The sequence below is a fragment of the Saimiri boliviensis genome, chromosome 6 (genome assembly GCF_048565385.1).
Source record: "Saimiri boliviensis isolate mSaiBol1 chromosome 6, mSaiBol1.pri, whole genome shotgun sequence".
Taxonomy (NCBI): Eukaryota; Metazoa; Chordata; class Mammalia; order Primates; family Cebidae; genus Saimiri; species Saimiri boliviensis.
The window spans coordinates 56,703,643-56,724,881 of NC_133454.1; the positions used below are offsets into that span (position 1 = coordinate 56,703,643).

General features: G+C 46.2%; 1 protein-coding gene across 1 annotated transcript in view; it reads left to right on the plus strand.

Annotated features, from left to right (window-relative positions):
• The window catches only part of LOC101039020 (tubulin-specific chaperone cofactor E-like protein), a 161,607-nt gene that overhangs the window by 86,383 nt on the left and 53,985 nt on the right, over positions 1-21,239 (plus strand). Inside the window, exons 9-15 of the mRNA XM_039471296.2 lie at positions 714-1,001; positions 4,613-4,750; positions 5,099-5,264; positions 9,228-9,640; positions 16,303-16,873; positions 18,780-19,372; positions 20,617-21,190. Of these exons, the coding sequence (XP_039327230.1) occupies positions 714-1,001; positions 4,613-4,750; positions 5,099-5,264; positions 9,228-9,640; positions 16,303-16,873; positions 18,780-19,372; positions 20,617-21,190 (2,743 nt within the window). The remainder of the gene's footprint in view (positions 1-713; positions 1,002-4,612; positions 4,751-5,098; positions 5,265-9,227; positions 9,641-16,302; positions 16,874-18,779; positions 19,373-20,616; positions 21,191-21,239) is intronic.

Here is a 21,239-nt window from a genome sequence, read left to right on the forward strand (position 1 = left end):
GTATACACACACTGCCTATCCCAGTACACACACACCCCAATATACACACACACATACACCCCAGCACATACACATATGTCCCACCTCAGTAAGCACACACACACACCACCCCCAGTACACACACACACACCCCATCCCAGTATACACACCCTTACCCAGGACACAAACACATACATACACATCCCAGTATACACACACACACCATCCCCAGTATATTCACACAAACTCCCCACCCCAGAATACACACAAAAAGCCCACTCCAGTACACACACACACACACACACACTCCAGTACACACACACCTCACTCCAATACACACACACACACACCTCACCCCAGTACATATACACACACACCTCTCAGTACACACACATGCACATCTCACCTGCAGTACACACACTCACACACATAAGCACAACTCAGGAGCATTTGATAAGCGTAAATAGAGATAGGACAGGGAACATGAAAATGAGGCTGATTATTAATAAGAACTGAAGCTGGTTACAAATCGAACGTGAAAGAAAACCAATGAGTTTGTCTGGAAGTAAATGAACCTCTTAGTTTGAGCAATGGAAGCTGGTGTTTGGGGGTTCTAATTCAGTAGCATAAAAGTTGTTTCATTCATACAATTAGGCAAACGTCTGTCTTGGTTTGTGACTCTGAAGTTGGTATGGCTTCAGATCCACTGTGCAAAACCTCTCTTATTTTCGTAGGTCAATAACAATGGAGTTGTTTCCTTCAATGTGCTAGTGAGCCAGTTCACGCCAGAATCCTTTCCCCTGACGGATGGGAGGGCCTTCATCGCCCCATTTTGGGCAGATGTGCACAATGGAATTCGAGGCGAGATCTATTACAGAGAGACCATGGACCCTGTCATCTTGAAAAGAGCCACCAAGGACATCAGGAAGTACTTCAAAGACATGGCAACCTTCTCTGCCACTTGGGTTTTCATTGTGACATGGGAGGAAGTCACCTTTTATGGAGGCAGCAGCACCACACCTGTAATAATTCAAATTTTCCGCTTTCCACTTCATAACCTGACATCTAATTCTTGTCCGTCTTCGCTACCGTGAAGGAGTCTAATTATTAGAGCTAAGGAGTGTCAGTTCCCTGGAGCTAAACTAATGAGTCTTGCTACCTGCTTTGCAGGAAACAGAGGGAACTATCATAGCTAACCAGCCCAGTCAGTCATAATATTTCAGAAGATATGTCACCGCTATCACAAATCATTACTAATGTCTAAAAAGAACCTCTCAAAAACTTTCCTGCTGTCAGGGGCATTCCCGTTTTGCAGGAGAGTGATTGAGGCACTGAGACCGGTTCCCGGCCACATGCGTAGGGACCCATCTAGGGACCCAAAGGTCCTTTTCTCTTGCCAGAGGTATAAATGCTTCTTTCCACCCCTAATTTTCTCCCCACTCTCCACAGTAGAACCTGGTTGGAAGAGAAAAATAGGGTCCCAAGTTTGGGCTGAGATGATCTGGCTCATTTCATTATGCTGTGACATTTTTTTTTTATTGTGACCAGGGCTGAGTCATTCATATATGATGTTGATTAGAGTGGGCAGTTAGAGAGTTTCATGAATAAAGTTTTAACATCTGCTCTGGAATCCCAAATAAGCAGTCAAATAAAAGTCAAGTAAGAAAGATTATCACTGGCATTATCGCAGAGATAATCAACTTTCTGCATAAAGGGACAGAAAGCAGTTTTCACAAAAGCCTGCAGCTTGTTTGGGTGACTTTGCCAGTGGAGAGTTTTGAAGCACAGACACATCTTCAACTGCATAAATTCTAGGAAGCAAAGACACTCAAAAATCTGCCCTCCACTTACTTAGGATTATTTCCGATTCCATCTGTTTTCCAATTTCCTTGGCAACGAGTCAATTGTTTAGGGGTGGAACAAAAACCACTGAGTTAGAGAGGTGAAAAAGTGCTGGGCTTGCAGTTCACAGCTGTAACACCATGAACACATTATGTTTTAGCACCTTCTAGCCAGAGCATCAAGAAGCACTTTATCGCTAAGAGGTTCTGTAGAACAGAAAGACACACGTTTAAACAGTGGATGCATTGGCTAGAAATAACCTCTAAAGAAGCATACATTTCCCTCTGTCACGTTATAGATCACTAACGACTCCTCGGGTGATGTTTTATGTCCTTTAAGCCTCACATCTTCCAGCGTTAGAATGCAAGATGCCAGCAATCGATAAATTTTAGTGTTGTGGGGGGGAAGAAAAGAAATGCCCATCAAATGCTGACCACCACTTTTTCAAAAAACTTCCATTGGCAATAAAAATGGCAAGATAATTTAGATACTTTTTGGCTTGTACTTTTGAGTAAATTTTTGAACTAGGTGAGAATTCTTTCTATGAGGATGAATGAAGCAACATCTAAGTACTTTGAGCTTCTTGGAGAAAAAAGATGCTGTAGTTCTCTGGGGCTGCAGAAGAGTCCACCCATCCCCATCTTTGCAATTGGCTCCACCTCTTTCATCTGGTTATTCCACGTTTCCTTTTCTATATAGAAACACGTATCATCAGGCCAGCTAAACACTGGGCTTGAGAGATCTTTTAAAGGCAAAAACAAAATTATCGTGCAAGACCAACATAAGGGAAGGAAAGGCGACGTGTTTACTTCAAGAAAGGAAAACTAATATTTATTGAGGGTTCACAATTTGTCGGGTACCGAAGATTATTTTTGCATATCATTTAATTCTCCCCAAAATGTTTCCTGAGGAGGACTATTTCCAATTTGAAGGGGAGGGAACAGGCTCAGAGAGGTCAAGTATTTTGTTCAAGTGGAAAAAAAAGGATTCAAACCTCCTGGGAGGCAGAACAGGGGTTCAAACCAAAGTCTCCCAACTCCAAATCCCAGGCTCTTCTTGCTTCAGCTTCCTCCTCCTGGGTATCGCTGAAGTCCTCAGAAGCAAAAAAGGGTTTTTATCCAGAAGAATCTTAGAATGAACGTTGAAGAGTTCTGTAGCGTAGGAACGTGTGAGAGTGAGCCTGGGTGTGTGCGGGTGGCGGTCAGCCTCTGGCGTGTCACTGGGACAGGTGGTTGGTTTAGAGGTGACTTCACAGGTTGGAAATGGATTACTTTTGAGAACTGCTTGGAACAAAGATATTTCCAGTTTCATTCTGGGAGAAGGAATTTACTTCTGTAGGAGAATCCTGGTCTGAAGGAGGCTCTAGCTTTAGTCCTCACATGACCTTGACTTTGCACCTGTCCCTTGAACAGGAGCTTGCTGTGACCTTACAGCAATCTTGAGCTGACTGCTCACTTGTCTCTGTGTTCCACTTTCCTCTTCTGTAGAATGGGGCCAGAGACTGCAGGCATATAGCTGAGCGAGTCTATCACAAATGCCATCAGCTGTGGCCAGCACAGAGCGTGGGAAGAAAAGTTCTTTACAAAAAGGACTCTTCTTACTCGTAGCTTGCCTCCCTTTCTGGGATCATCTAGAATGGTGAGATTTGGGGCTTCCAAGATCCTCTACCCCAGTTTGATTACACAGGATAAGGATTTGGGTCTTCCTCTGCATCAGACAGAATGTTAACCGGGATGGTGTCAGGCAGCTGGGAAAAGCGCTAGGTTTGAATAGAAAAAGGTCAATGCAGCCTCTCCTTTTAACTCTTATTTCTATTGAATTTCCTGAAAACATGTGACAATGGATAAGGATCAGCAAGAAGAAAATATAAAGGACAGGGTTTGCTGCAGCTTATTTCTGAAAACTGTTTTCAAGTTTCATTTGAATTTAAATAACCTCTCTAATCCTAAAAAGTTTAAAATGAAGGCAGCATGGAATGGCAGTGCTCTGAGAGGCAGACTGGAACTCTGGCTCAAATCCCGTTTTCTGTTGCTGGGCCACTGTGAAGTTTCCAGCAACTCATTTCCCGTAGTCCCTTGTTTTCCTAGCTATAAGATAGGCGTTGGGCCAATGCGGTCACCCATCTTTGCGTTGGTCAGGGGTACAGATAACTATGTTGAGGATTTTGCAGAATTAAAGTGATGCACAAATGCTCAATTAAAGGAGTAACTTCTCCCCACAAAGTGCTTTTTAAAAATCACTTTCCCACTTCCATCTTAAAAAGGGGAGACACCTCGTCAAGATTAATGTTTTGTTTTGTTTTGTTTTGTTTTTTCTTCCGGGAAGGGAGAGAGTGCAATCCACATGGTCGCTGTAATCACGCGGACTGGTGTCTGCTCGGTCTTCCAACCCGCCCTCCAAGGGGAACTGGTGCTTGCATCCCGGTCCCGGGTCTGTTCTTTCCTGTAGTTTATTCTCATGCTGCCATCTATAGGTGGTTTCATGTTATCACATGCTTAGCCGGGCCTCTGAATTTCTGTCTGATAACAAGTGAGAGATGTAAGCGGGCGCTGAGTCAGACTCTGGGTTTATCTCAGGCAATTTCTCTTTTAGATGCACAATCCCACATGTCTTGATTTCCCCACTGGAGGCGAGAACAAATTCAGAGAGGAGTCAGAGCTGGAGGGCCTGGCTGCAGAGCAGCTCTGAGCTGCCTGTGGGTGGGGAGGGCCCAGGCTGAGGGGAGGGCCTCCTTGGGGCCAGGGCCTCTTGGGGAGTGCAAATTATGAGACTGAGCATTCCCATCCTGTAGGTGAACACCTTCCAGGCCGTCCTGGTGTCTGATGGCTCCTATACGTTCACCCTCTTCAATTATTACGAAATCAACTGGACTACCGGGACAGCGAGTGGCGGCGACCCCCTGACAGGTCTTGGTGGAGTGATGGCACAGGTAGGTGGCTCTCCACTTCACCCTCTCCCCGGCGTGTTTCCATGGCTGTCGTCTCTGCTTCTGTGGCTCAGCATCCTGGAGGGAATCCTGCCACTAGTTTTTAACTAGAGACGCACGTCTGATCTTGCAGGTGGACTACGAGGCTAGTCCTGCTCATGTTTGGCACCCTGATTCGGCTATGAAATGAAGTAGGCAGTCCTGTCTCACCTGGACTGCTGGCCTTAATGACTCCAGGAAAAGAGGGCTCTTGATTTCAGATGCGCTGGATTCTAAACATAAGGTAGTTGGGCCAGTTAACCCACGGGGGAATCTTGTACTCAAAAATCTTGTCTTCCTTTTGTGCTGCAGGCAGGATTTAATGGTGGAAACCTCACCAATTTTTTCAGCCTCCCGGGGTCAAGAACCCCTGAGATTGTGAATATCCAGGAGACCACAAACGTCAATGTTCCAGGCCGCTGGGCATTTAAAGTTGACGGAAAGGAAATTGACCCAGCCAATGGCTGCACCTCCAGGGGTAAAGCTTTTCCTCTGTCTCTGGCAAAGCAGGGTTTGTTTGGTGTAGATTGACAGGCAGGCTTTTAAGCCACGGGGGCGGACTCATTCCTGATGCCTTACTCTTTTGACATCTCTCAACCGGGTAATGGAGAGCAAGGTAATTTTAGCATGCACATTCATCACACCAGGAGCTGAAACCCTGCATTCGCTACGTTGCAGCTTTGGAAGTCCTTTTCTGGGGTGTGCACATAGCTATCAGTTCTGAACAACTCCGAAATGGACCAGGATCTTGAGTGATTTCTCGGCCAGAGGGACAGAAGGGAGCTCTCCTGTTTAACATTATTTTCGTTGTTGTTGTTGCCATTTCCCCCCCACCCTTTACGTTTTCCTTCTCATCCTTATTCTCGCTCTGCCATCTGCACTTTGTAGATCCGCAGGGGTAGGTGCAGCTGGAGTATTGCCAAGTTCCCATGACGCTAAATCAGTACTTCCTAGTATGATTAGAAAAAGAAAAGAAACCAAAAGTAACATAAGTCTTCATAGTAACTTCTAATAAAATCTTCCCAGCATCAGCCAAACCTGCAGGGATTTGAGGAGAATCAAAGCCGGCTTTAGGTCTCTGTGAATATGCTGTAGTTGAATCTTGATGGATGGCCTTCACATTGAGCACCCAAAGTTTGGAGCTTTTCCTAGACTATCGAACCCCTTTAGATGTGCAAAATCGCCCTGGACTTTCAGAGAAACACCCTGGTTTATGGATTCCTGCTTTTATGTGTCCAAATATATTTAGAAAACAATATTTCTGATAATATTTCTACTTCCAGGAGGAGAGGCTATAGAAACTAGAAGCAGGAAATAATGCATCTATTCAACAGTCCATCTACCCACCCACCCACCCACCCATCCATTTATCCATCCACCCATTCACCTACCCATCCATCTGCCTACCCACCCATCTATCTACTTACCCATCCACCAACCCATCCCTCAAGTCATCCAGCCATTCAATGAACCATCACATCTCTCTAAAAAACATTTTAAGAGCCTCATTGAAATGCCAGCCACTCTGTTATGTGCTAGACTTGAAGCTTCTCTAGCTGCCCATGACATTACTACGGTAGAGGAGATAGCCATGGGAACAATGACGACACAGCATAAGACATATTATGATAGACATACATGTAGGGTGTGTGGAAGCACAGATGAACACTGTGGGAAATGTGCTTCCAGACCTCTAAGGAGGTTTTGGATAGGAATGAGGAGGTGCCCTTACCCCTCAGATAGAAGCGTGGACTGCTTGTCATGGCAGCCCTGGGAGGCCTCAGGCTTCTCTCTTGGCTCAGCTTCAATTTGTTGATGTTGTCATTTTTCTTTTGAGAGACAGGGTCTCTCTCTTTTGCCCAGACTGGCTGGAGAACAGTGTCGTGATCATAGTTCACTGTAACTTCAAACTCCAAACTCCTGGGCTCAAGTGATCCTCCCACCTCAGTCTCCTGAGTAGCTGGGACTACAAGCACCACCACCATGCTCAGCTAATTATTTTTGTAGAGATGGAGTCTCAGTATATTGCCCAGGCTGGTCTTGAACTCGTGGCCTCAAACCATCCTCCTGTCTCAGCCTTTCAAAGCACTGGGATTAAACATGTGAGCCACTGAACCCAGCCTTAACGTGTTTAATATACAGAAAAGCCACATTCACATGGTCTGACATACCTGTGCCCTCTGCCCCATTCCCTGTGCTGTGATTAGTGCCTTTGCTCGAAGGTAGGTCATGTGTGAAGATGGCCTGCCTGGGCCCTAGCCTCTGTGAACTCTGTAAAGTCCCCAATTTTCAAAATAACAAATAAATGTTTTGCAGCTAAGCTGGTATTAACTGGATAGGAAATAATCTAGTGCCAGAGCTCATTAGGATTTGAGATTGTACCCTCCTCCAGATTGTAAACAGCACCACTTAAAGCCTGTCCCTTCCCTGTATAGCCTGGACCAGGAGCCTGATAAGTTGCAGGCTCTCGCCCAAATACCTCTTCCCTTTGTCCAAGCATCACAGAGATAACTGGCTGTGGCCATGCAACCTGAGCGCCCAGCGACAGCCTCTCACCTGAGTCCTGCGAATGAAATGCTGTGATAATGGAAAACATTGGCTTGCAGAGCTGTGGAGTTGGTCAGATGCCAGCTGTGTACACAGTCGCCACTTCCACTTCATTCTTTTCCTCCTGAGTTATAGGTTTGGTTTTCATATACGGGACAAATTCAATATCCTTATACAGACTGCTATGCATTTTTATGTGCCTCTGGACATATTTCAATCTAATGAGATTGGGATTTGGCCTGGGGCACAGAAGGGGAAGTGTTCCATAGAGCTGGTTTATTATATCATCATTCCACAAACAAAATTATCTCAAAGAGTCTACCTTTTGGTCCAAACCTCCTCTATTCAAAGGCATTTTCCATTCATTTATTGAAAGCCTGAAAAAGCAGGGACTGGAAATGATGCTGAGTGGAGGCTGTCACAGTACATGCAGCTCTGAACTAGTGCCAAGGGGTGCTGAGGATTGAGGGTCTGTTTTCAGGGCTGATGCCTATGACCGAGTGAGAATGTGACTAAATCTATTCTCTCATTTTTTGACCCTATTTTCAACAGGTATAAAACGTAATTGCCTGTTGAAACATCGTTGTTCTTGCTGGGCACATGGAGTCAAGACTGTTACTGATGTACCTGCGCCGTCCACTTGGGTTAACCTTGCAGCCTTGTGCAATTTACTAGACAGTCAGTTTTATAAAAACTCGAGATGTTATTTACATTTCTTAATGCTGTGTCTTTGATACTTGCCTTTTTAGAATTTCTCGTTTTACAAGTGCTTCTGCTTCTATCAACCTGCGTCAACTTTTTTATAGCATCACTGTTCCCTGTGAGACAGGGATGAGAAAATAGCAGTATCCACATTTTACAGGTTAGGAAAACAGACATGTGGAAGTTGAGTCAGTAGTCTTGGAAATTGACTGCAGATTTATGACTACTGCCCACTTCTCTTGACCCCGACCCCCAAGCAAGGACTAGATCATAGCCCCCAGCCCAGAGAAGTTCCTATTTCAATTAAAGGTGGATGATAGCATCCAGAAAATTTCTAAGTTTTTTTGGTAGGGGAGGTCATTTATTTAGAGAAATGATTTTAAAGATTGCATGTCTACCAAAGAAATAATAGTGTTTTTAAAATTATTACATCCCTTCAAACCATTCCCCTCCTCCTTCCTCATTCTCTTCCTGACCTAGAATTTGTCAAGAAATTCTGTCCAGAGCATAGACAGAGAGGAGTCCTGGACTCAGACAGGGCCCTAGAGTAGGAAAGAAGACAATTTGGGAAGGTGTAAATCCTGCCTGAGCAGCATCTGCAGGATTCATGAGCCTTTATAAATGTGCCAAGAAAGTGGTCACTGCTTTCCAGAATCTTCCCGGGGTGCTTGGGATTTATACTCATGTGTCTGAGTCCTGATTAGTGCTATTGACCTTTTCCAGCACATACTGGGCCCCCAACAAATGTCTGTTGAATGAATGAACAAATTAGCAAACAAACAATGAGTGTTGCCTAGTAACCTGGGCAAACTGGGTCTTCTTTCCGAAAGAGAGGCAGGAAATGACTTCCAAGTGTCATACCCTTTCCTTGGATTAATGATAATGTGGCTTTCCTTGAATGTGAGTTTGCTCACCAGCCATGGAGATAATAATACCAAGAGCTTAGACTGGATTCAGACAGACTCGGCTTGGAATCCTGGCTTTACCACGGAGTTGCTGAGTGATCTTGGATGCATTACTCAACTTCTCTTAAGCCTCAGTTTCCTCATTTGTCAAATGAGGGTGACTGTGCCTCCCTAACAGGGTTCTTACGTGGATTAAATGGTGTAATGGAAGTAAAGCATTTAGCCCAATGCCTGGCACAGAGGGTAAATGCTCAGTAAATGTTGGCTCTAATGTCATTATTCCCCAGGACAGTTCCTTCGGCGAGGGGAGGTGTTTTGGGATGACTTGAACTGCACCATCAAGTGCCGCTGTCTGGATTTCAATAACGAGATCTACTGCCAGGAGGCTTCTTGTAGCCCCTACGAGGTGTGCGAACCCAAAGGCAAATTCTTCTACTGCAGTGCGGTGGAGACCAGCACGTGTGTAGTGTTTGGGGAGCCACACTACCACACTTTTGACGGCTTCCTCTTCCACTTCCAAGGCTCCTGTGCCTACTTGCTGGCCCGACAGTGTTTGCAGACTTCCAGCCTTCCTTTCTTCAGTGTGGAGGCCAAGAATGAACACCGCGGGGGTTCAGCCGTCTCCTGGGTGAAGGAGCTCTCAGTGGAGGTGAATGGCTACAAGATTCTCCTCCCCAAAGGAAGCTATGGAAAAGTCAAGGTGAGACCTTCTCTATCCTTCACGGGGAAATGGAGAAGCTGGAGATCTTCAGTCTGGGGAAGACTTCCCCACATCTACTGGTTCTGCTGTTTATCTCTCTACGGTGCCACAGGGATGCACGGCTCTCCCTGCCTTGCAAATAGCTTGTAAAATATGTTACTGGGCCAAATTTTACGTGTACAAGAGCTATCCTAAGCTCTCTCCTCAACATGTCTATCTGCTTTTAAACTTAGAGTACATTTACATTCCTAGTTCCCTCATAAACACTGGTAGACACACACACACACACACACACACACACACACACACACACACACACGTGCACAGCTCAGAAAAACTGGAGAGAGAAGTTTCTCATGGTCCTGGCTTGCAATAATTGTAGCCACATAGGCCTACCCTGGGGGTGGTGCAAACACAATACAACCCCCAAGTTCACTATAGCCTTTGATTAATAATCTTCACCCCACTTCGGCCCCAATTCTGTTTGCTCAAGAGCTGCTGCTTCATTTTCAGAGAAACCTCCAAATTGATTGATGTCTGCAGAAACACCACCTGTGCAGGCACCTGGAGTGGCCTTGGTGACTTCCTTAGTGAAGCTTGGGTGGGAAAGTCCCATGAAAGCCTTGCCCAGACACCCCTCGAATAGAGCCCCCAGCTCCCACCTAGAGTAACAGAGAAGAATGTGAATCTCTGCTGGCCAGTTTAGCATATGCAAATGATTCCTGTCACTGTCCACCTGGATTTCAAGCGGGGACATCCACAAACGAGAGAAAGCAAAAAGCCACTAGCAATTACTCAATTTGTGCAGGCCCCAATTTTCATAATGTTAATCAAGACCTTGTTGCAACCATGTATTTATTCAAGCAGTAATAACCAAGACCACAAGGGGTTGATTGCTGCAACCCTGTGCAATCCTTAATCCCCGTGCATGGAGGTCATTACAGAGATTACCAACCAGAACTGATGCCAATGCAGGGATTTCTTTCTTTTGTAAAAAAAAAAAAAAAAAAAAAAAAAACATGTTGTAGTTTTAATTGATGTAGCATGTCCAACAAAAGGCAGGACCAGGGAACTAATTCTACTCTTTCTGGCCCTGCCTTTCCCAGGTCTGTGCAGTTTATCAGTCTCATAATGAGGAAAGTGAGCTATTACTGTGGTTAAAATGCCAATGTGCTTGCTATTTGGTTAGTCTCTCTAGGGACAACTCCGTATATCAAATCAAGGCTAAGAGTTTAGGTACAGAAGTTTGGAGATTTTCCCTTTTAAATTTATATTGTGCTGTTGAGCACTATACTTATCCTTGTAGATAGACGCTGGCATTTCAAGCTAGAAAAATTTTTCACTAGCTTCCCCTTACTTTCTTGCATGTGGGGATGGTGTGTATGATATCAGTAATTGAAAAAGAAAGCTTCGTGCTTTATTCCTATTTTGTATTTTGATTAAAATTATTTTTCATTCTCAGTTTTTATTTTTTAGAAGGAAAGGGACACTGTCATTTCTTTCAGGCCTAGCAGCTCTGCTAATTTTGTGTGGCTCTGTTCCATCGTCCAAGCGTAGGGCACGGATTCCTCAATTTTCTGTAGCGACAGGGAGATGTGGATGTGAATGTAAATGTTTCAGAAAGAAAAGGTTATGTGACTCCAACTGCAAGCTAACAATGGCTTCCTTTTCCTTTTGCCAAATGGTTTCCAAGCGTCTCTGAATACACCTGCCCTGCTGGGGAGAGTGGCTCGGTGGATGGCCGAGCCCCGACCCAGGGTGATGTGGGGACAGGCAGGGAGAGGGCTGGGAAGCAGGAAGGAGCCTGAGACACCGGGAGGCAGCTGACTTCTTCAGCAACGCTGTACCAGGCCAGAAACGGCCACTAAGATCTGTTCTTCCAAACCACAGACCCCCTTTCTCCAGCACTGTCTTCATTGCTGGGATTAGGAGCTTGGTTCTGTACATGGATTTTCCCCCATTGAACTGTTCTCAAATAGCAAAATAAACATTGGGCCAAAGAAAGCCAGCATAAGTAAAAATCCATCTAGAATAAGTGTCTCCTTCCGGTTAATACCAGTTCTCATCTTTCTTCCCCACATGAACACGAGTAGTTTAGGGTGCTTCAGTGAAAAGGGAGCCGAAGCCAGCTAGCCCATGGTGTTGAGCAGCTTGGACTCTGGGGCTGGACCTGTTCAAATCCCTGCACCACCTCTGTCAGCTGAGCAGCCTCTTTGAGCTTAATTGTCTTTGTCTGTGAGATGGGCGCCTGTAGGAGGCAGGGTCCCTGGGCTGTAGCTGGCCTTGGAGACCTCTCCTCAGCACTGGGATACAGGCGGCATGGAGAAGTGGAAAGAACCCGGCTTTGGAGCTTGACTAACAGGAATCAGGCTCTGTCACCTCCAAGTCGCACCAGCCCCGATCCTCAATTTCCTCCTCTGTAAAGGGAAAAATGATAAAGACCTCTAAGGCAGTTATGAGAATTAAATAGAATAGCTACAGGGCAATGTCCAGTACAAAGCCTGGCACACAGTAGGAATTTGGTGCAGGCTAGTTCCCTATGACCTTTCCCATGGGACTCTTTTTCAGTTCCAAGACCTATGCCTCTGTGACTCTGCTTCTCTCTCCTCACACTGCCCCTGCCCATATCCTGGGAGACGGAAGTGGCCAGAACGCAGGGAGAAGAGCAAGCGAACAGGCGAGGCTCATCAGCTGTTGGCTAACCGTGGATTGAGGACAGGGTCAGAGGAATGAGGCCAGGAATCACCCATTAGGGCAAGAGTTCCCTGGGAGCTCCTACTCTGAGCACTGCAGGACACAAGCACAATGCTTCTACAGTGAGAGTGAAAAGGGGTACAATGAACACTTACGCCAGAAAAAAAAGCAAGGTGTCAACTGGAACATTACGTCATGCACTTGCAAGGTCAGCCCGAGTGCAAAAGAACAGATGCAGGGAAACTGGGGCCCTGGGGGTTGCGACGGTGGCGGGACTGTAGAAATACCCAGAGCCGGCCTACCCCATGGCTTCTGCTTTGGGACACATAGGACTTTGCCCCTTGTTAGCAGGAGCTTAAGTGAGAGCAGAGGGGCACGCTCAGCAGTTGACATACTTGACATTCATAATCACACAAACTCTTGGGGAAGATTTCTCTTTCCACTTAATAGCACAGAACAGTGGGTAAGTGTTCAGCACTCTTACTAGCTGACTTAACCTATACTATGGCTTTTCCCTCCCTTTTCTCTTAGAGTAAGAAAAGGCATATTATAGGCAAGGCCAGCTAGTAAGAGTTGGCTAACCCTCTACCCAGGAGATAAGAGTCAATTAACACCTTGGTTTTTCTTTCTACTTCTAGTTCTCTGCAGGATGGTTTATTTCTCAAGCTTATTTTCTTATTCCCTTCCCCCATTGTTATGCTCTAAATATTTGTGCCCCCTCAAAATTTATATGTTGAAATTCTGATTCCTAAGGTGATGGTATAAGGAGGTGGGACCTTGAGGAGGTGATTAAGTCATGAGGGTGGAGCCCTTATGGATGGGATTAATGCCCTTAGAAAGGAGCCCAGAGGGAGCTCATTTCTTCTTCTACCACATGTGAACACAGCTTCAGGGTGCCATTTATGAACCAGAAAGCAGACTCTTGCCAGACACTGAATCTGCTAGTGCCCTGACGTTAGACTTCCCAGCCTCCAAAACTGTGAGAAATAAATTTCTGTTGTTTATTAGCTACCTAGTTTATGGTATTTTGTTCTAGCAGCCCAAACAGACTACAACAGAAGATTGGTAACAAGAGTTGGGTGCTGCTGTAATAAATACCTAAAAATGTGGTAGCATTCTGGGCACAGTGGCCCGCACCTGTAATCCCAGCAGTTTGGGAGGCCAAGGCAGGCAGATTGCTTGAGCTTGGGAGTTGAAGACCAGCCTGGGCAGCATGGCAAAAGCCTGTCAGCCTGTCTCTTAAAAAAAAAAAAAGCCAGATGTTGTGGCATGCACCTGTAGTCCCAGGTACTCAGGAGGCTGAGATGGGAGGATCACTGGAGCCAGGGAGGTTGAGGCTGCAGGGAGCCATGTTTGTACCACTGCACTTCAGCCTGGGAGACAGAGCAAGACCCTGTCTCAAAAAAGAAAAAATTGATAACAGCTTTGGGTAATTGGTAGAGGCTGGAAGAGTTTTGAAGTACATTCTAGCAAAAGCCTAGATTGTAGTGAATGAACCCTTACGGTTGATTCTGGTAAGGACCAACTAGTAATCCGTAGAGACAGAGAGTTGCGTATGGCATCTGCCACATCTTGGAAGGGATGCTCAGATCATCATCTCATCTCCTAAACAACTCAGAAAGTAGCAATAATGATGACAGGAAAGACTCTTGTTTTTCTCATGTGCCAGAAGTCAGGATGGGTCCAGGACATCCTGGAAAGTTTATGCACTTATAGTCAAGCCCACCGAGGACTGTTCTAAGACAAGTCATTCCATCCCAGCCCATGAGCATGAGTGTCTATAGGTGCCAGGAATGGTAAGTGTGAGAAAGAAAATTAACTCTCTCTTTTTGAGGATTATCAAGCCACTTACTCACCTGAACTAGATGCCTGGGGCTCACTCTTGATTATTCTCTCATTTCTCATTCCCCACTGCAAAACCACTACAACCAGCCATGTGTGTTCTGTAAGCTCATCCCTCCCTCTTCATGTCTGCTGCTAGTTTAGGCTCTCATCCTCATCACCTCCCTGGACTCTTGCAGCAATTTCCTGTCTGGCTTCTCTGTTTCTAATCTCAACTCCCTTCAATAAGTTCTTCATGCTAGCCAGAATGGGCTTTCTAATACGCAAATCTGATAAAGTCATTCCCTTGATTAAAAGCCTTCAAGGGCTCTTCCTACAGAATAGAAATCCAACTTTCGTTTGGTTTTAAAAGGCCCTCCAAGATCTGTTCTCAACACAGAAGCCAGAGCGATTCTTTCAAAGCAGAAGTCAGATTGTGCCAACCCTTTGCTTTAAACACTCCCTGGGCTCTCCATCTTGCTCAGAGTCAAAGCCAAAAAAAAGTCTTTACAGTGGCTGAGGCCCTGCTTGTCCTGGCTGCTCTTCTCACTCTGACGTCATCTATTGCTGCCCTCTCCTGGCGTCTCTCTCCAACCACACTGTCCCCTACACCCTTTGTAATCCTGGGAGCACCCAGGTGTTCTCCCAACCTAGGGTCCGCTGTTCCCTCCTCAAGAGCGGCTCTCACCCCAGATAACCACATGGCTGGCTTTCTTATCTCAGATGTCTCCTTTCCAAGGAGGTCTTTCTTGACCATTCTATTTAAAATTAGAAACCCTTTTTCTTAGCATTTATTATTATTATTATTATTATTAATTATCATTTTAAGTAGAGATGGGGTTTCTCCATGTTGGTCAGGCTGATCTCGAACTCCTGACCTCAGGCGATACGCCCATCTCAGCCTCCCAAAGTTCCTTAGCATTTTTTTAAAAAGGTATTTCCTGCTCTTTATTTTTCTGCATAACACTCATCTGACATAAACATTTTATTCACTTAGTTTCCTTGTTGGTCTCCCCAGCTAAAATATAAGTTCCGTGAGGCACAGATTTTTGTTCATTTCACTTGCTGCTAATTCCCAACTGTTACAACAGTGCTTGGTACACATAAAGTCCTCAATACGTACTTGTAAAATGAATGGACCTTGCCTGTGCCTCCAAGCCTCATCTTCAATGTTCAGCATCGCTTCCCTCTGTAGTCCAGTAACACCTCAGTGACTTCTGCCCAACCCTACCCAGCTGTTTCTCACCCTCCTTCCTCTGCTCTCTTATCTTGGAAGTCTCTGCCCTTCCCCTGCTCTTCCTTTGACCACTTCTGTTTATCTTTAAAGACCCAGGTCAGACTTAACTGCCTCTAAAACACTGCATGATTCCCCTATGCTAGATTCAACGTTCATTTACTGCTCTCCCATTGCATCCTCTATTGACTTACACTTAAAGAGTATGCTGTAAGTACTGATGCGTGTCCTGCTTCTTCAGCAGACTGAGAGCTCCTTGAGGGACTGGGACAATTATGGTTTTTTATTCTTTTCTTCTCAGTTCCTGACATAGTGCTGGGTACCTAGCAGGTATTTAAATGTGTTGTTGTTGAATGGTTACCTGACATAGTTCTGATACAAGGAAGTTACAGGGCACAACATTTGGAGAATACTACATCAGCATAGCCTCAAAGCTAAATGCTGTTCAACAGTGACCCAAAACATCCTCGAGCTGAGAGTGGGGTCAGGAGGACTAAAGGCAATAAGGGGGTCCTGGCAAATACATGACTTAAGCTGAAACTTAAAGAATGGATATTTAGAGGAATAGAGAGAAAAAAGGGAGGTGATTGGTCTTTGAAGAAAAGATTTGGAGCTAGCCAAGAGCCAGGCAGGAAAGGTTGACAACCATGCAGTCCCCAGAGGAGTCTGTAGTGGCGCTAGGTATGCCACAGCGATCACAGCCCATATACACAGTGCTTGGGCTGGCCCACAAGCAACTCTCTTCAGTTTCCTCAGGCCTTTGCCTTAATCAGAGGGAAGCCCACTGGAGCCCGGACTTAGGTGACCGTTCTCTCTGGAGCGTTGAGTCGCTTTGCCTTCCTTTCCTGATCTCTGCTGGAACTCAGTGCCGGGCACCTGCTCACCTGCCTTTCACTATTACTGTTGTTGGCAGGTTAATGACCTAGTGACTTCTTTGCCCGTCACCTTAGACTTGGGGACAGTGAAAGTCTACCAGAGTGGCATGTCTACTGCCGTGGAAACAGATTTTGGGCTCCTAGTGACCTTCGATGGCCAGCACTACGCCTCTATTTCCATCCCAGGCTCCTATATAAACTCCACTTGCGGGCTCTGTGGAAACTATAATAAAAACCCGCTGGATGACTTCCTCCGCCCGGATGGCAGGCCGGCCACGTCTGTCCTGGATCTGGGAGAGAGCTGGCGTGTGTACCACGCGGACTGGAAGTGTGACTCCGGCTGTGTGGACAACTGCACCCAGTGTGACACCACCACTGAAGCCCTCTACTTTGGCTCTGACTACTGCGGCTTCCTCAACAAGACAGACGGCCCCCTGTGGGAGTGTGGCACTGTTGTGGACCCCACCGCTTTTGTGCACAGCTGCGTGTATGACCTGTGCAGTGTGAGGGACAATGGCACGCTCCTCTGCCAAGCTATCCAGGCCTACGCCCTTGTGTGCCAAGCCCTTGGCATTCCAATCGGAGACTGGCGAATCCAGACTGGGTGTGGTAAGCTGGCATCCCATCCCCATGACAGGCCTCTCTTGTGCAGGGGGCAGGGATAGGCTTTGGGGCTTCTCCAAATGTCCTTGTTAAGACTTGTGGCCCAAGAATGAGGGGGAGGTTGAAATATCACAAATCACAAAGAATGAATTGTGAAAGGATCTTTACTTTTGCTCCCACTTAATATCACAGCCAGGAAACAAGAACCCATTGATGAACATACATGGTCTGGAAACATGGAAGGCATGGCAGGAAGTCCCGTAGCAGGGAATGGCACCTCCAGAGTTGAGCAAGGAGGTGGGGTGTCCAGAGATGGAGGTGACTACTTTTGTGGCTGTTGAGTTAATGCAGCTGTGGGCCCGGGCCATCAAAACCAGCCCTTGGGAAAATAGCTCACCTCCTACATAAAACCTGCAGCAATTTTTCCTTGGCACTTTCTTCTCCACTTTAAGACCCTTTAGGGTTGTGCCCTGCCACTGCTGCAGGTGAGGAATACAGCATATGGGTAAAGAAACCCTTTTTCTTAAATGTTAGGATGGTTAGGAAAAACCCCAACTTTGTGGGAAATCCAGGCTCTTTTGAATTACACTTTTGGATTAAGCAGTTTGTACCATTTACTTGTCTCATTATTTTTTCCTTCTTAAATATTTCCTTCTTAAATGTCCCACTTAAATATTTATTCCTTTTTCTAGTTATATACAGTTTTAAAACAAATAGATTTAGTTTCCTTCCTAGTCCTTGGTTTTCTCATATGAGTAAATAGAAAATTGTAATCCATGCATTTGAGAGTAGCAGGAAGGTGAGAAGATGTAAATGTTTATTTAAGTTCCAAGGCTAGAAGGAGAATTCTTCCTGTCAGTACAGTTTGGAGTCATATAGACCATCACGTATCAGGTTCAGTTCTTAAGACTGGTCGAACTACAATACAAGCAACTGTATTCTTGCTTTGTGACTGATCAGCCTCTCTTATGACCGGAACATCCATATTTGGATTCAAGTTGAGATTGAATACGACTACTCTTTGATTCTTATATAAGCCAAGAGCATCCAAATTGTCTAACTAAAATGTTACAATGGCTATAGATATATATTTGCTATTGGCACTACTTTCCCATCCTCCACATTTCTCTTTCTTTTCTCTCTCTCATTCCGGTGCAATGGACTCCATTTAATTCAGAGAGCTAGTTTACCATGCCCCTGAGCCCCTGCTTTTTGGATTCAACCAGACTCAAACGTTTATGTAGACCCAGATGCTATTAGAACAAGAACTGAAGATTTCTAAGGCAAGAATGGCCTTTAGAAGACATCTTGCCTAGTCTCCTGGAGAAACAACCACACAAATTCTTTGAATTATTTGCAGGTAGCCAGGGTTCTTTCTTATTTTTAATATCCCAGGGAATTCATCCCCACAGCCTTCCTTGGTCACACTTAGGTATTTTAAGTGATTGCAAATTTCACGTTTTCGAATACTCCTCTAACGGTTACATTTTTCATTTCTCCTGAAAGTTGGATTTATTTCCTTCTAAAAATAGGCCATGCTCTTTAAAATCAGATCAATTTATATGTCCATCAGTGGACGCTCTTAAAACATCTCAATAGTGTGGATCGCCAAATAGACCTATATTGGGTAATCAGTAGTCTAGAAAGGATGGCATCCTGAAGTTTGATTTTAATCAAGATAATCGCATTCCAGTAAAAGTTCTCAGTCCAATCACGCTGTTCAGTAGTTACTAGGAGAGTCGTTGAGCTGGGTTTTGCAGATGTAACCTCAATTCCCTCTTCCCCGAATGAGAGGCCTCTTGACCGTCACTCTAGGAACTAAGTGATCCAGGAGGAGCGTTAAGATTCTGGCCGGTTAAGCACTCGGGGTCCGTTCACCTTGTTATCGGCTCTCTCCCTTTCCCCGCGTCAGTGACCACGGTGCAGTGCCCGAGCTTCAGCCACTACTCCGTGTGCACCAGCAGCTGCCCCAACACGTGCTCCGACCTGACAGCCTCGCAGAACTGCGCCACGCCGTGCACCGAGGGCTGCGAGTGCAACGAGGGCTTCGTCCTCAGCACCAGCCAGTGCGTCCCGCTGCACAAGTGCGGCTGCGACTTCGACGGCCACTACTACACCATGGGGGAGTTCTTCTGGGCCACGGCCAACTGCACGGTGCAGTGCCTGTGCGAGGAGGGCGGGGACGTCTACTGCTTCAACAAGACCTGCGGCAGCGGGGAGGTGTGCGCCGTGGAGGACGGCTACCAGGGCTGCTTCCCCAAGCGCGAGACCGTGTGCCTGCTCAGCCAGAACCAGGTGCTGCACACCTTCGACGGCGCCGCCTACGCCTTCCCCTCCGAGTTCTCCTACACCCTCCTGAAGACCTGCCCCGAGCGGCCAGAGTACTTGGAAATCGACATCAACAAGAAGAAGCCCGATGCAGGCCCTGAGTGGCTGCGGGGACTTCGGATTCTGGTAGCTGACCAGGAGGTCAAGATAGGAGGCATCGGGGCTTCGGAAGTCAAGGTAAGGCTCCTTGCTCCCTTGGAGGGGTTCCTGGTGCGTCCGGCCAGGAGGAGGAGCTCGCCATCCTCTTCAGGTTTGCCTTTCTGCCTCTGCCTGTGAGTGGATTCTAGGAAGAAGATGGCTCCAGATGTGAGCATTTTCTAATGATCTGCACCAAATCAGAATTACCAGGTGGAGAAATGGCATGCAGCTGGGATTAGATAGAGCAGGACTAGCTCTCTGGAATGGCAAATACTTACAGAACACTTACTATGTGCCAAGCACTCTTCTAAGCCTCTTATAAGCAGTGTCACACTTGATCTTATGATCCTCACTTTACAGATGAGAAAACTGAGGCACAGAGAGGCTAAGTAACTTCCACAGGGAAATGTAACTGTGAAAGGGGATTCACATCCTCCTGGCTGGCTCCGGAACCTGTGCTCTTAACCCTTGCACCCTACTAACTCCCCTACCTGTACATCATCTACATGGGGTGATGTAAGGGGTGACTCCCACCCCTCTGACTTGCTCTGAAAAAACCATCATTAGGCATCCAGGCTCATAGATCCTTAGCTCTAGAAGGAATCTTGAGAGTTATCTAGTGCATCTCCTCATTTTCACATGAAGATACTAAGAGGGTAAGTGAAGGTCCCACAGCTAATTGTTGCAGAACTGGGATGTGACATGAATTTTATGTCACCTGAAGTCTAGTTTGGAAAACAAAAGCCAACACAGTACTGTCCAAAGAGATAATAAAATACCCATCCTCAAACTGGAAAGGATGTGTTTTTATTCCCATTGCCAAAATGGCAGAGCTTAATTTATTAATAGACTAGTAGGAGGTAGATAGGTGAATGGACAGCAATATCATTAGAGATATGCTATGTGCCCCTGAGGAGTTGGGACCCAGAAAAAGTAAGATTGGAAGAGAAAAGGAGCTAGAAAGGCAGGGAAGGAGGGGAGCTGTTTTGAAAGGTACCAAAGCAGAGATGCCAGGCAGCAGGAGGGAGCCATGTATCTAAGACGATTTTTACTTGCATTTCAGTTTAGTTTGTTTGGGCTAGCTTTGGGTACAGAACCCACAAAAATAAACAGCAAATGGGTCTAATCAGGGGAATCCCAAAAATAGATAAATCAATCAATAAATAAATAAACCCATGACAAATCAGCTGGTATCTGTTTGAGTTCCATAGACCATCAGCTTCTTGACCTCTCTGAAAAGGCTTGATCTCTCTGGAACTGATAAGAATGAATTGATTTTTCAGTTGAATGGTCAGGAAGTGGAACTGCCCTTTTTCCATCCTTCGGGGAAGCTGGAAATTTATCGAAACAAAAACAGTACGACAGTGGAGTCCAAGGGCGTGGTGACCGTCCAGTACTCAGACGTAGGTCTGTTGTACATCCGGCTATCCACCGCATACTTCAATTGCACGGGGGGCTTGTGTGGCTTCTTCAACGCCAATGCCAGTGACGAGTTCTGCCTCCCCAACGGCAAGTGTACGGACAACCTGGCAGTGTTCCTGGAAAGCTGGACAACTTTCGAGGAGATCTGCAACGGGGAGTGTGGGGACCTGCTGAAGGCCTGCAACAACGACTCGGAGCTGCTCAAGTTTTATCGAAGCCGCTCGAGGTGCGGCATCATCAACGACCCCTCCAACAGCTCCTTCCTGGAGTGCCACGGGGTGGTCAACGTCACTGCCTACTACCGCACCTGCCTCTTCCGCCTGTGCCAGAGTGGGGGCAACGAGTCAGAGCTCTGTGACTCTGTGGCCCGGTATGCAAGTGCCTGCAAGAACGCCGATGTGGAGGTGGGGCCCTGGCGGACCTATGACTTCTGCCGTAAGTTGGGGTTGGATTCTGGGAGAGGCTCTCTAGGCAGGAAATAGAT